This window comes from Scomber scombrus, chromosome 2, assembly GCF_963691925.1.
Source record: "Scomber scombrus chromosome 2, fScoSco1.1, whole genome shotgun sequence".
Classification (NCBI taxonomy): domain Eukaryota; kingdom Metazoa; phylum Chordata; class Actinopteri; order Scombriformes; family Scombridae; genus Scomber; species Scomber scombrus.
In genome coordinates this window covers 23,407,273-23,422,586 of record NC_084971.1, presented here as the reverse complement: position 1 = coordinate 23,422,586, position 15,314 = coordinate 23,407,273, and the positions used below count along the sequence as shown (strand labels likewise).

The 15,314-nt window shown below is 36.8% G+C and overlaps 1 protein-coding gene across 3 annotated transcripts in view; it reads left to right on the top strand.

The window, feature by feature from the left end:
* Positions 1-14,257, top strand: part of inpp4b (inositol polyphosphate-4-phosphatase type II B) — a 145,327-nt gene extending 131,070 nt beyond the window's left edge. For 2 of the 3 annotated variants that reach the window (XM_062432293.1, XM_062432301.1), the window contains 6 exons: positions 468-594; positions 2,004-2,144; positions 2,615-2,712; positions 2,920-3,032; positions 3,837-3,991; positions 8,194-8,374. In XM_062432293.1, the coding sequence (XP_062288277.1) occupies positions 468-594; positions 2,004-2,144; positions 2,615-2,712; positions 2,920-3,032; positions 3,837-3,991; positions 8,194-8,368 (809 nt within the window). In that variant the 3' untranslated portion in view covers positions 8,369-8,374. Of the gene's footprint in view, positions 1-467; positions 595-2,003; positions 2,145-2,614; positions 2,713-2,919; positions 3,033-3,836; positions 3,992-8,193; positions 8,375-12,995 lie in introns of those variants that run through there. The other variant, XM_062432310.1, reaches the window with a different exon arrangement.
* Positions 14,258-15,314: the final 1,057 nt, after the last annotated feature.

Here is a 15,314-nt window from a genome sequence, read left to right as displayed (position 1 = left end):
TAGAGTATCTTGTGAGGATATGTTCATTAGATCAATACAGAGATTAGAGATTAGAGTTTGAATTGAAATACTATTGTGTGCCCTTGAAAGACATGAGTACAACTAATTGATTAACTTTGTACCACTACGCTGAAAGTTCTCATTCATGGTGGTTTGCTGAACCTTATTATGCAGCTGACCAAAGGCAAAATGGATTAGTCAGCAAGATTGAGAACTGAAAAAAGGGCGAGGAGTGTTCTTTCTTTATAATGTCGTAACCCATTTTTATGATCCATGTCTCCATCAAAATAATTTCTGCAGTATTAATATCAAACATGGGTGGTTTCTGCATTGTATTCATTTCCCATATAACCTTCTGACATTTCAAAATATGAGCAGAGCTCACCTCATTTTGAGTAATATCAAAGGTTGTGTGTGGCGAGCAAGAGTTAAGTTAGCTTCTGATCTTGCTGTGCAAACTGTTTAAGGTGAAGAGATCGGGATGCTGGAGGACATGGAAGTTGGAATCTCAGACCTGCAGAGAGTCGTGTTCAAGATTACAGAGGCCACGACAGACGACCTCAGTGACCTCCAGCCCTTAGTGTGTGGCCGAAGGTGAGACATTATCTAACATTATCTAACATTATCTAACATTATCTAACGTGTTTGTTTTGTCGAGATTATGGCATATCCCAAACTACCTGTTGTAGTAAAAACAGCAGCCGGGTACATTTAAAGAGAAAAGTACAGGCAATTCCCTACAACCTTTTTTTTTTTTTTAATACTGTAATTTCCTATAATGGATTTGATATGTAACTGTGTTTCAATTATATATGTTGGAGCTAATTATAAGAACAAATTGTCTATTGGATCACTTTTAATTAATCCTATTTAATTGGTAACCTAGTCTTTTATTACAGTTTTTTATCTGTATTAACTATATGTCAAGTTTCCTCTGGGAATCAAAAAATGCTTATAAAGTCTGTATTTCTACTGTAGTTGTTTTTTGTTTTGTTTGTTTTTTTCACATGTGACGCACATATGTATAATAATTTATGGTGTGCATGAACTGTGTAGTAACCTGTAGTAAGCTTTACATCACAAACATTTCAGTCTAACATTAACTTAATTACAACAATAAGGAGCCATTTTCCTTTCAGCAAGACACTCTGATGTTTCAGACTGACAGAAACCTCCTGTATTAGTGTTAAGGTGAAGTATAAATGAAGCACTCATAAAACCTTTATGCAAGTAGTTAAGTAAATTGGAAGTGATATTGATGAATTTACTTGGATCAGAAGTGATAGTCAGCTCCTTGTGCGTCAAAAAAATCCCACACCACAGGACATGGATTTGCATGATTTCTTGTTACAGAATATTTACTTCACAGTCTCTGAACATAATTATTGCTGGTTATTTGTTTGTGCATAAAAAATGTGACAAAGCTCAAGGGGCATTGCGATATGCCCTATTTTGGCTCAATGAAGTCCCAAGTGACTTGCAAAATGGAAAAGGACGCCCTGTAATAATTTGCAAATCAGTACAGCTCTACTGTACAGTCAGTTATCAGCTCTGATTTTTGGATCTTAGTGAACTTTAGTCCAATAACTAATAAAATAATTTTAAATTTTAAATAATTTGGTGTTATTTTGTGTTAACAGGGAGTAACAAGTCACATGGATCATGCATACCCTCTCACTTCCCTGCAGTAAAGGTCAAGCTAGTTCATTTAGCTGGTTACTATGCACATTGTGGCCAATGTGATAAGATGATACACTCCCCTCGCTCCACCCCCCTCCATGTCAACCAATCTGTATGTCTCACACACTTCCACTCTCTCTCTCTCATGCACATATGCCATCAGTCTCTCTTTTTGCAGCTTGCACTAGCCTGCCTGAGGTGTCAAATTATACAACCAAACTTATCAAATTCTACAGCTTTGCAAAGTGTATTGAGTTTCTGTTGAACTATTTGCTCTATTTTACCTTCCCTTCCCTTTGTTTCCCCTCTCTCCTTGCATTCAGAGACCACTTCCTTGTAGAAGTGCCATTACCACGACTGGTTTTCCAGACCTTGCCAGAAGAGATCAAGGAGGGCAAACTTCTACGAGTATTCCCGGTGCTGTTTAATGTGGGCATCAATGAGCAGCAAACTATAGCAGAGAGGTACTGCAGACATTGTTTGTTCACCCTGAAGAACAGATAAGCGAGTGTGCTTAAGGAAAATAACATTTTAACCAAGGCTGGTGCAATCTTAAACTAATAAAAGATAAAGAACTATAGCCACGCATGGCTTATTCTTTATCCTTCATTCATTTAAACAAAGTGCATTTATATTCAGCAATGTAACTAAATAACACTTAAAAACTCTCAACACATGCATACTTTCCCTGATTGGCAAAGAGTTCTTTAATGTATAACTATGTTACAATTACTGTGTGCTAAAAACGTTTTGTTTTCCCGCCAAAAACATTTAATGAAAATTCATGTAGTTTTCCTTCAAATGCAGCATTCACTGCTCTGCATTGTTGTTACAGCAAAGAAACGACTGTAATGTGTTTTTAAAAATATGTTTTTGTGAGTGTCTGGATGATTCCCTACTGTAACTACCTTTATTCTGTCTGTAACCCTCTCAGGTTTGGAGATATTTCCCTACAAGAGAGAATAAACCAGAAGAACTTTGAAAAGTTAGAAGCCTATTACAAATCATTAAGTGAAAAGGTGCCACTAGAATGTAAGTGCACAATGACATACTCCTCATCCTTGAAAATCTTTGTAAATACTTGTGTTTCAGGTCTCACTGCTTATATCTTCATTAATGAGAAAGTGGTTGTTGGTTGTTTTGTCTGTAACAGGTTCCTATAAATGATGTAAACCTTTATTTTCATGGAAGGAAGAAGACTCAGCCACTGGCCATGTGTTTTATGTTTTCTATGAACAGGTCTACCGTGTTTTCAGACACAGACTGACATAAAGGAATTACTTGAAACCCTGGGCCAGAATGTAGTCACAAAGAAGAGGAAGAACGTGGAGATATTATGGACTGCTGGAATGGTGAGCGGTTTTTGCTTCTGAAGAGTAGTATTACTATCATAACTTTCTGTCTTCCTTGACAAGGAATGCACTTTCCTCTGATAATAATAATAAACTGTCTCTCTCTCCATGTAACTATGATCTGTTAATACTCATCTATAGTCTAGTTTTCTGTTTTTGACACATTGATATTTGATAGGCTTTAGTGGGAGCACTGAAGTGAACAAAAAGTAACTGCCTGAGTGGGATGGTTTGAATTTCAGAAAGGTGATAATGTATAAATGCTGTCCTTTGACCTGACATGCAGTGTCTGTAAAGTGTTACACGTGTTACAGTGAATGTGATTTGCAGAGGTCACTGTAAGAATCCATTATAAAACTGCATCTTGTGTGCAGTATCTAACTGAATGCATGGCTCAGATATTATTGTATTTGTTGGTTGCAATTTTAAATTTTTACAAAAACTAGTTTGAATTGAAAGTGTAATGACACATAAAATCATCAAAATGTGGACTGCGTTTGTAGATTCTATAAACTAGTGCAGTGCCTGTGCAAAATCTGTTTTTGCGTGTGTTTTTACTACAAAGTCAGACATCCCAACTCTCCCACATATTGATAGCGGCTCCCTGACGCCCGCATATGAGAAACAATCTCCCGGAATCTGGAGCGTGCAAGCAAGAGCGCGCACTAGAGAGTGATGCGTGTATGTGTGTGTGTTTGCGACTATTAATGCAGCGCGTGTGAGAGCAAAGCGTCCTGATAGCTCTGTCTTGCCGCTTATCAAAGCAATCAGCTTGTTAACGTTGCATCTTTCAATTCTTTTCAGATTTGTCGAAGGTTGAATGGCATCAGGTTCACCAGCTGTAAAAGTGCCAAAGACCGGACATCCATGTCTGTCACATTAGAGCAGTGTTCCCTCCTTCGTGATGAACACCAGCTCAGCAAGGATTTCTTCATCCGTGCTCTGGACTGTATGCGGAGGTAAGGCAATATTAAAAGATATCACCATAACAAAACCACTATGGGTGCAAGTTATTGTTCCAACCAATCCCAGTCATGCTGTATTAAAGGGTCATTTAGATTACAAGAAGACACGTTTTTCTACGTAGACCCAATGGTATCTAGTCATTGCAGTGACTTCTGCCACCTCGATACAATCGAGTTAACAGGAATCAGTGAAGCTCAAAACATTTTTAACGTTTGAACAAATTCAGCACTAGTTTGTCTTTCCAGAAACAATGTCACACTTACTCCAAGTAATCCAGTCCAGTCCAGTCCAGTAATGTCAGATGCAAAAACATGGACAAAGTCTCAAATAATGAAGTAAACATATGTAGAAGTAATCCCTGTGAGCAAAAAGCACTGCCTTCAAACTGCTCCGAACACTCAGTTTCCAACAGTGTTTTTTTTCTACTTTCAAGCCGAGCTGACATCAGCTTATGATGGATTTATTTATATGGTCATCTGCTCCATGCTTCAAACTAAAATTGCCTGTTTCAGACAGAGGCTGAACTGAGGGGCTACATAAATGAATTGTATAAGTAAGCTGTGAATAATGCAAATCTACCTATTGGAGTCACAGAATACTGATAAAGAACTGGAAATGAGCTTAAAGGGCCCCTTTAACAGGAATAATGGGACTGCTTTCTGCAAAGGAAATTGTTCCCAATTAAAATGAGTGACAATAGGGTCTTTACATTATCCAGAGTAACACTGTTTCAAGAAAAGACTGAATGTTTGGTTTTTCAAATGTATCCATTCAGTCATTTGAGGAGTTCAAATGACATTTCTTTCACCTCCACTGTACTGGGCTGACTGCAACATTTACAGTGGTGTATATCTGAAAATTCTTGCATATAAAAATTGAAAATATCTGCTTGGCTAATGACAAAAATGTGAGGAAAATATAAGGATAGAGTGAAAATGTTTTGATTTGCATGCACTGACCCTTTAACAAAAATGCTAAAAAAGTAGCTAAAGTAATAGCTTGCGCCCACACACATTTACTGTTAAGTGAGCGAAAGCTTACAGCTTCCATCACACACATCCAAGACATTTTGTGACCTCTCCACCCTGCTTATCACCATTATATGTGCCAGTGTGTCATTTGTTCCCTCCACCGTCACCACATTCCCTCACACAGTCAAAGGCAATCATGCATGTTCCTGTCAGTGCTGCAGGGACACTGCTGCCTTTACTGTTTGTGTTTTCCAGCAACGTCACACTGACATCTGTATCTGACTAAATCTGATAAGGTCAAACTTCAAAACAGGCCCATTGGTGAAGAGCACACATGCTCTGTTGTAACGACCTGTGCAGGGCATCTGATCTCATCTGTGTCAGATGAGCATAAGGGCATAACAACGTGTGACCAAAGACACAAACACAAACACAAAAAGGATGTAGTTGATAACAACTGATCTCAACTATATCACTGAACATGTGCTACATCCAGATTAATTAGAAAATGGGTTATTATATGGTACATAATAACCCATTTTCATAAAGTTATTCTATTATCTTACTTATCTGCAACAACTGAAAACAACATTTATGCTAGTTGATCAAATATTAAGGACCAAACAGCTAAAACATCTGATAACTCTTTAAATGAAAATGTAGGAAAGGCTCCTCCTTCCAAACCTATGAAAGATTAGTCACAAGAGCTACAGTATGTTGATCTGTCGTACTGTAGTTCTGTGAAAACTTCATTATATGAACATGTAGTACATTTAGTGTATATATCAATAGAATATACTTGAGTTTATATGTTTTCAGTGGGTATTAAATGATCCAATAACTGCTCCTCTAAAATGCATAAACAATGTGTGCAGAATTTTAAAGTTCCATTAATGTTTAAGAACACTATATTACACGTTGTTATTGTTGTCACAATCTTTTATGAGAATCAATGACATTACTTTTTTTTATTAATTCTTGTGTTTGTTTACCATCTTAAAGTAATGTAGTCAACTGAACATATCGACATGTGAATTCCTCTAAGGATTAATTATCTTTCTATCTATGTGATATGTTATCTAAACCTAAAAACAAAGGAGCAGTTTTGGATTCAGAAAGTGGTGTTCATAACTATATTTCAGCATCCCAACGGGAAAAAAACACTTATCCGTGTAATTAAATTATTTGCACAGACAATTACAGCTGGCAAGCATGTAATTAGCCCTGGGCACATTTTTAAATGTAGTATGATGTTGTCATAATAATGCACAAAACTGTTCCTCTGAATTTCATGCGTGGCGGAAATATTCTTCTCACTTTCTGCTTGAAAAATGTGTAAACAAGCCATACAGTTCCACAGTGTATTGGTTGCTACAGTAGTTCACTGTCTTATGTAGGTGCTGCCTGCAAACAGTAGCCATAACTAATATTTGCACCCATAGATGTATACTCATAAATCAGGTTTGACATATGCATTGGAAATAAGTGGACGTCTGTGTAGTCGGTTTTTACTTGAAGCATGATGTCGGTGGCTCATTAAAGAAGATGAAGAGTAGACGGTTAAAAGGAAGCTATTTTTCAGCTGTGACAGGAAATATCTGCAGTGATATCCTCCACGCACAAAGGAGTCCTCCTCTCTGACAGTTTGTGTTGCCATCCCCTCTGACACCAGCATACTCATTTACTCACTTTGCTGAGAACAGTGAGTACTCTAAAACCAGATCAAATTCTTAAAACAACATAAGCAGACATATTTAGTTCTAAATTGACAAAGACTGTTAAAACAAAAAAGGTCTGATAAAACACATATATTTAGCAGATTGCTTAGTCTTCAATAAAGAAAAATTAACATTAATGTAGTGTTCAACTCATGATGAAATGGGGGCGGGATAATTAGCAGATGATAGTACGTTTTAGTGAACAGAAGTATAGTATCTTAATTTTTTGATGCAAGTTTGAACATTATTTTCTTTTGTATTTCTATTATGCCTCAGCATATTAATAATTTGGCTAACACACTCATTTATGTATCAGACTTAGTGATAAGCTATAGGAAAACCTATTGCTATATAATATTGAGAAGTGTTGGTTGGGTGTGCCTGGTTACACCTGTCTGATCGATGACGCTGGTGATCTCTGACGTCATATGTTTGCTTTTATGTTACCTGGTCAGTCATTAATGTTTATACTGCCAAGCAATACAACATGCTGCTGCTAAGTGCACACTTCATAATTATTAGTAACTGATTGGTTATATCGTTTTTGTTGGTTGTTTCAATTAAAAATTAGGAAACTGTTTGATGCTGGTGATCAGACCTGCAGAGCCTGTTGACTCACTCATTTGTTGTGAATGTACATACATTCAGCGTGATATTAATTATGGAGCTTAAATCAGATCATCATCTAGTCACAGTATCATCCAGTCCAGTAACAGTAGCATTGTAACAGCTTTGATTTATATGATATGAACTTTGATGGCATGGAATGAATATAACCAGCTGTACTGTGTGCAACACAGGTTTATTACATCAGTAGCTAAAGTAAGGCAATTTATTATTGTGAGATATATTTAATTCAACACTCACTACTTTGCTGGATACACTGTTTCATTGCACAGAATATATGAAATGCTGTTATGTTTCTAAAAGCGAAATGAACACACTTTCTGCATTGGTCAGAGGGGCTTATAGGTGATTATCTTGAGGGGAACCACTGTCACTGTTTGATTCACTGTTGTAAATGAAGGGGAATGCTATCCGCAAGGAAACCAGTACTGTGAAGCAAACTTAAAAACAAGTGTCAGGTTCCACAAAAAACCTGTAAAACCACCCTTATAAATGTGATTCTTCCACCTGACCTGAGTGAGGCTTATCATCTTGATCAGATAATGGAAAGACATTGTGGATAAAACTTTTTTTTTTGCATCAAACCGCATGACTCCTTCCTCCATCCTCTGCCAACCAAGTCATTTCATTACATGGCTTAGGTGTGTGGCTCTGTTTCTCAACAATTCTTCTTCATCCATCACTGCTTGCTTCTTTGTGGCTGCCTTTTGAGGCTAATGGCTCTGTCTAAATGGACCTTCTTGTGCCAGTTTGTTTTGGCTCTTATGTGATCAAGATGTGCTAAAAATCCCACTTTAACAACATCTAGACTGTACTAACACCACAGTGTTTTGATCTGTCTCTGTTCGTTCTGTTTCACTCTGATGGGCGCCCCTGCAGTCGGCTCGCCCAGGGAGACATTGCGCACTGGGAGGATCCTGAGGCTGGCACCGTGACAGAGAACAAACCAGCGTCACGACACTTTTACCCCATTGCCCTGCTGCTCGTTAGCTCCCACTTACTGGTTGTGTGGCTCATTTTAAGTCTTGTTTTTCTGCTTGCAAAATATCAATAAATTGCTGACAATGCCATCTCTACTCACTCCTTTTTTCTGTGTTTGCTGATTATTCTATCGTTGGTGGTAGTGGAATTATTCTTCTATCATTGGTGGTAGAGGGATTATTCTTCTATCATTGGTGGTAGAGGGATTATTCTTCTATCATTGGTGGTAGTGGGATTTCAGTGGCTCTCCCATGTAAGGGTAGTAAGTGAGAGTGGTTTAATATCAACTCCAAGTTGTAGGGTGTTAATGCTTGTGCAGTTGCTGAGGATTGAGTAAATATTAAGTAATATAACTATTTCCTGATTTACCAGGAATCTTAGTTTTTAATATCTGTCAAGAACACATTTTCCTAAGATTAACATTAATCAATCGCTAAGGCATACAAAATTCATGCACAGTATGCATAATAAGTATTATTACTATACAGACAACTTCCTTTTAAGGTTAGTGGATTTAGCTTGGCGTATTCTGTTTGTTCTTATTATCACGAACAACAACAACAACAACGCATTAGTCCGTCTTTCAATGGTTTCTGATTTCCCTACCCTGTCTGTCACCTTGCCCAAGGTTTATGCAGTCCTACTAAAAAATATATGTTGTTAAAAATATCTCAGAACTTATACAATGTAATTTTTTAGGAAGGCTTAGTGACTTCCTAAAACAGCTGTGCAGGATTTCATGTTTTATAATAACTCTGCATAAATGGCCCCAAAAAAAACAAATCAAAACAAGCATTTTCTCAGACTTTAAAAATTGGACTCAATAGCAGCACGTTTTCCAAAAATAATGTCTCTTACATGCCAAATGGCAAAACATCACAGTTAATTTTGAAGATTTTAATGAAATTCGTTTTGAACTTTGCTCTTTTACTGAAACTATGTTGTCATTTAACTGAGCACAGACCACAGCTATGAAGCTTATCATGTGAATTTGTTTTTGAGACTGTATCACATTACTGATTCATGTATGAGATACTTTTAGAAAACAGTTTGGTGATGGTGTGGATATAGATTGCCTTTTCTACTGTAAGTATTAGGATTTTGTGTTTGTTTATTTATTTGTTTGTTTTTTATGACTCCTGCACACTTGATTCCCACACCATTATCTCGTTGAACACACCTTCAAATAAAAAAAAAATTCTAAATCCAACCAAAACAACACTGTAATAAAATGTACTTATAGCACTGTATATGGAAGTATTAGTTGTTGCACCTTACAATGAAATGCTGTCACATACACCATGAGGCCATTTTACTAGGACTAACAGAGGTTCACTTCCTTTTTTAAAGGCACATCAGTTACAGTTTTCAGGATCCTGCAGGGCAACATTAGATCACTCCCATGTCATGTTCCTGGAAATCTAACCCTTTCGATCTTGTCCCAGACCACATTATGCTTTCAAACAGAAACCTAATCTTTGAAATATGACTGAAGCATTAGCATGCACCAGTTATTAAAGTGTCAAAGCACTTTAATATATTGAATAAATGAGGTGTCAACTAAAATTCTACTTTTTAGGTTTGACATTGAATATTGAAGGCTTAAAGGGATATGGATGATATTCTGTATTTTTGTTCTTGTCAACATATCTTATGTGCATAGCCAAATCAACAATTAACTGATCCTACTTACAAACATTGTGTGTATCCAAAGCCTGATATATCGTATTCCTCTGTGTCGTAGACCTTTGTTTAGAAGCGGCACCAAAGACTGCAGTCACGCAATCACATTTTCAGTCTCCACAGAATGCTTTTGAACTTTGTACTGTATCATAAATGACTCAAAGATGTTCAGTGCAAAGTCAATAGGTTATGATGTGTAATAACAAATTATCAAAGCTCTGTAAACAGAGCTGTGTTCCTGCACATTGGCATCTGGCTTACAAAGAACTACTCTCTGGAGACTGAAAATAGGAGGGCTGTTTTTTAGTCTTTGTAGCTGTTTCTGAACAAACTGACCATAATCCTCATGGTGAAGGAACATGTGCCCCAGTCTCCTAGTGTTTCTCAGTGATATCTTTTCAAGGGAGATATGTTGTGCTTTTTTTCCCATTTTTAAAATTCATTCAGTTGACAAACAGGAAGCTAGTGTGAAGATCTGAGAGCTGGAGTTATATTATTCACTTTCTTGGTCTTAATGAGGACTTGAGCAGCAGCGTTCTGAATCAGCTGCAGCTGTCAACTCTTTAGAGAGACCTGTAAAGACACCGTAACAGCAGTCGAGTTGTCACAAGAAAATTGCATGGACAACTTTTTCCAAATCCTGCTGAGACATAAGCCCTTTAATTTTTGATATATTTTTCAGGTGATAGTAGGCCAACTTTGCAATTTCCTGAATTCAATTCAGTTTTATCTTTATATAATTGAAGAAAAGTCATTGATTTTTTTTTTTTCAGTACACTGACTCAGTGCTTGTATTGGACCATAGTACCTTGCTGATATAGTTGTGTAAATGTGTGTGTCTGTGTGATTATATTTTGTTGTTTTCGATAATCTGAGCGGGAGTGGGAACAGAAGAGGCTCCAGAATGGAGCCTTCGGGAACTCCACGCTTCATTTTTGACCACTTAGATGTGTATTTACCTATAGACACAAACTAGTCCCTGTCCCTTTAAGTGGGATTAAAATGTTTAGTTTAGTACTTTGCCAGAAAACTGCACCTTTTCTAGTTTTCCAGTCGGTCAAGTAACATGTTGTGGTCGACAGGTTGTGTGTCAAATGCAGCATTGAGATGCAGTAATACTAAGACTGAAATTCTGCTGCTGTCTGTGTTTAAATTGATGTCAGTGAACCCTTTAATGAGAGCAGCTTCAGTGCTGCGGTATGGTCAAAATCCAAGAAGTATTTTAGCAGTTGAAAAACAGCTTTGTTATGACTTTACTTTAAAAGGAGATGTTTGATAGAGGCACAGTAGCCTTACTGAGCTGTCTAGATTAAAGAGTGGCTTGATGATTTCCGTTTTTAGTGCGTTTTGGAAGAAACCAGAGAGAAGAAGATGTTTTGACAACTTGTAGGAGATCTGAGGCCATGCAGTTAAAAAGATTTTTGAAAAAGCCTGTAGGCAGAAAATGTCAGATGTTATATAATGCCCTCCAAATTTGTATGGTTGTTTGGATATAACTATGTCATGCTACTTGATTTGAAGTGGGCACAGGGACAATACTACATAATCTGCGGTGGAGGCACTGACTACTTGTTTTAATTTTTAAAATATTGTTAATTAAGAAGGAGGTAAAGTTATGGCAGGCCCTGACAGTTAGAAGTTCAGAGGCTTACTGACACAGTAGGGTTTGCTGGCCTGTCGACAGTAAGAAATAAGGCACGTGTTTTATTATCATTTTTTTGGTGTTGGAGAAACACTGCCAAATTATACATGTGAAGTCTCTGTTTATAGATATCATAATGAACCTGGAGATTAGTTTTTCACCACCTGCACTGAATGGAAGGTACACGCAGTTGAAAGCCCTGAACACATGGCTTTCAACTGCCTGTACCTTGCCAACAATCTGCTGAAACTCTCAATTCCTCTCCCTACTGGTGGTAGAGTGCCACTGATAAACTCTTGTTTCGGTACTTCTGAAGTGTACTTCTCCTGTGTGCACCCTTTATTTTAAACAGTTGGGCATTAGCCTATTATGTCTGAATATATTACAGTCCCAATGATTTAAAAGTATCCCAGAGCCACTGCTCATTCAAAGATTGTCTGACAGCTCCCCAATTGAAATGTCTGAAAGATGTTTCTGGAAGGGGGTTTCAGGAGCTGTTGAGCCACCCGACAAGCACTTTGATCGAAGTATACTGATTCCTTTATACATCTGCATCAACACTTGTAGGAGACTTCATCAAATCAGTTTAACAGACATGGCATTATTCTATTTTGTTAGACCATTTCTTACCAGGTGCTGAAAATCACATAATTATACAAAAAGAAAGAAAGATAAAGTATCAGTGCTGGCACTTTAAAATCTATGCTGTGGCACACCCAAAACTATGTTTGAAACATGTATGAATTGGTACTGTGGTACAGAGCGCACACCGCATTATAAACCATAAACAACACCAAACAAAACAAAAAGATACACTTACCAAATAACAGTTCTGCACATGAAATGTAGCCACAAAAGGTTCATAACAGGTTGTGAGTGGCAAGATGTAATTGTATCATTTTTGGGTTTGTTTTCTTATTGTTAATTATAGACAAAGGTAATGAAGGATTAATTATCAGGCTGTCAGGCATTTGTTCTGTATCATTTTATTATAATAGGACAAAGGTTAGGGTTAAATGCAATGATTATAAAACACCTGACAACGTTGCAATTGTGTCAGACATGAATAAGCTGATTTAATCATGCCTTGTTTATACCACAACCGCTTGGCAGCCATGGAATGAAACTTGGTCTGCCTTTTATCAAACTTACCGTCCAATATCTGTTTGTTTTTTGCCTTTTTTTTCTTGCTTATTAAATAATTAAATGCTTCATATTTGACTTGATTAAGGGCAAAATTGAATTGTATATTATGTGATACGCCTCTTTTAGACAGTGTCCATCATTACATTACAAACATAATTTAAAAAGTCACTCATATTTGCTTTTTTTTTTTTTTCCTTTTCTTCCCTCACCCTCTTTATTTGATCATCAGAGAAGGATGTCGGATTGAGAACGTTGAAAAGAATATTAAATGCAGGAAATATGCCTTCAACATGTTGCAGCTGATGGCCTTTCCCAAGTGCTACCGACCACCAGAGGGGACTTACGGAAAAGTTGACTCTTAAAGAAGTAAGGGTTAGGGTTAGTACTGTAAAACCAATCACTCTTTATCATCCAAGTAGTAAATATGCATTGTTTGTAACCAGAAAATCTGCTGGATATTTTTTTGATTGATGTTTGCTTAATTTTTGGTCATGTTGGTATGTGAGGGGGGTTGTGTATTTGCTGAACTCCACGCTGGATTTGCCAAACGTGTTACTTGTAAAAAACAAAAAAAATGAAATCACTTTTTTACGTTGTTTATTTTCATTACCTAAACAGTGATACATTGTACAACTGTGTGGACCGATTAGTGTCTGTACAGTATGTTAATGGCCTTAAGCAGTACAGCCTATAAGTCTGCATTTGTAACTTCCCTCCTGTAGAAATGTACATTTTTTTCTAAATGGATTTGTTACTGTGACAAAATAGTATTAACTCAGGTGTGCTTACTAATTTTTACTGAGGTGTATCAGAGGTTATGTTGTTGCAACTGTTCCCATGGTCAAGAGTTACCTTCCGTGCTCCCGTTATATTTTTATAGCTGTTGATAATGAATTGGAAACAAACTGTTTGCCCTCATTCTGTGTTTGGATATACTGAACTTCACATGACAGTGAAAACTGACAAATTGATCTGCTTTCATATCTCACGTACAACTCCAGTTTTTGAGCAATGAATCTGTGTATTTTGCTGATTCAACATGTTGGGGCCAAATTTTACATATTTTGTTTTTCGTTAGTTGGAGACATTTTTATTTAATTCTTATAGTGCCAAATGTGTGGCAGCATATACTGTAAGAAGCATATTTTAAATCAGTTGTTAAATCCTGTTGCCTTGACAACTCATCCCTAATGGTTGCACTTGAGCAACATATTTTTATATCCCAAGGTACATCCCAGTGAAACCAAATGAAGTACATCTGGAAATTAGAACAGAACAAGGATAATGTAGCGCATCATTTCTGAAAGCTATATACCAAAGTATGTAAGTCCACTGTTTATTTTTGTATTCTAAAATGATTTTATATTCTAAATGTTCCTTCCTTGGACTTTAATGCATGTGTAAAATGTATATGCTGTTAAATAATGGGCTTTTCTTTTTTTCTATTTAAAATTAAATAAAAAATGGTTTGGTGTGGATATTGGTGATTGTACAGTGATGCTTGTGTAATGAGTCATACATACATGTATCTAATCCATCACACACCAATAACATTCATTCTCACAGGTGTGTTTGATTGAGCAAGTGAGTCCATTTTCAGTTAAATGTAGTTTAATTCATGCATTGTGTTAATGTGTTGAGTTGCATGCTGAATTGACTTGCAAGATATATTCAAGTAACATTTGTCAGTTTCATTAAAAACCCAATTATATTTAAATACTCAATATCTTTCCTTTTAGTATTATTATTATTATTATTTATTCCTTTAACATTCAACTGACTACATGAAATTTCTTGCCATGTAATATTTTACCTGATTGTGTAACCCTAACCCTCTCTCATTCAAGGATTTAAAGACAATCGCAACTTCTCTCAACAATTAACATATTGTCCACATGAGCAGAACGCAAGTGTGTGTTACTCATGAAATGCTGGTTTTGCTATCATCTTTTACCTTTCAGATGATTCACAGGGTCAAAGCATACAGATTTTTCTCTGGATGTAAGGAAGTATCTTAGACATTGGTACAAATTGTTAACTATTCATCCACAGTACTCCAGCCATACTCAAGACCAGATCTGAGGCTCACTGAGCTAATGCAACACTGTGTCTTCCCTCGTTTTCCCACTGGATAATAGGTACCATCTTGCACCAAAACATACATGAATGCAGACAATTAGCACAGAGAAATTTAATGAATGATATTTAAAAACTAACCGCATCTAAACCCAACACAAGCCTTACCTAAAATCCAATAACCTACTTTGTCTGAACCCTGTTGGGTCCGGTAGCAGAACTCTACAATGATTTTACATCCAGGATCTTTATCTCATGTGGGTTCCTTCTGCATTTGGTTTATGATGTAGTGCAAGGTGGTGTGCAGGTCTTTCTATTCAGAGAAAAATTCCCAACCTTGATCAGTATCATTGTTATCGTCTGACTCAGAAACATCTGCATCATTATTACAAAAGAAGAGAATACTTAAGGGCTACTCAGTGTCTTGGAGCTCCTTGTTGAACTAATCAACAAGAACAGAGAAATGTAAACA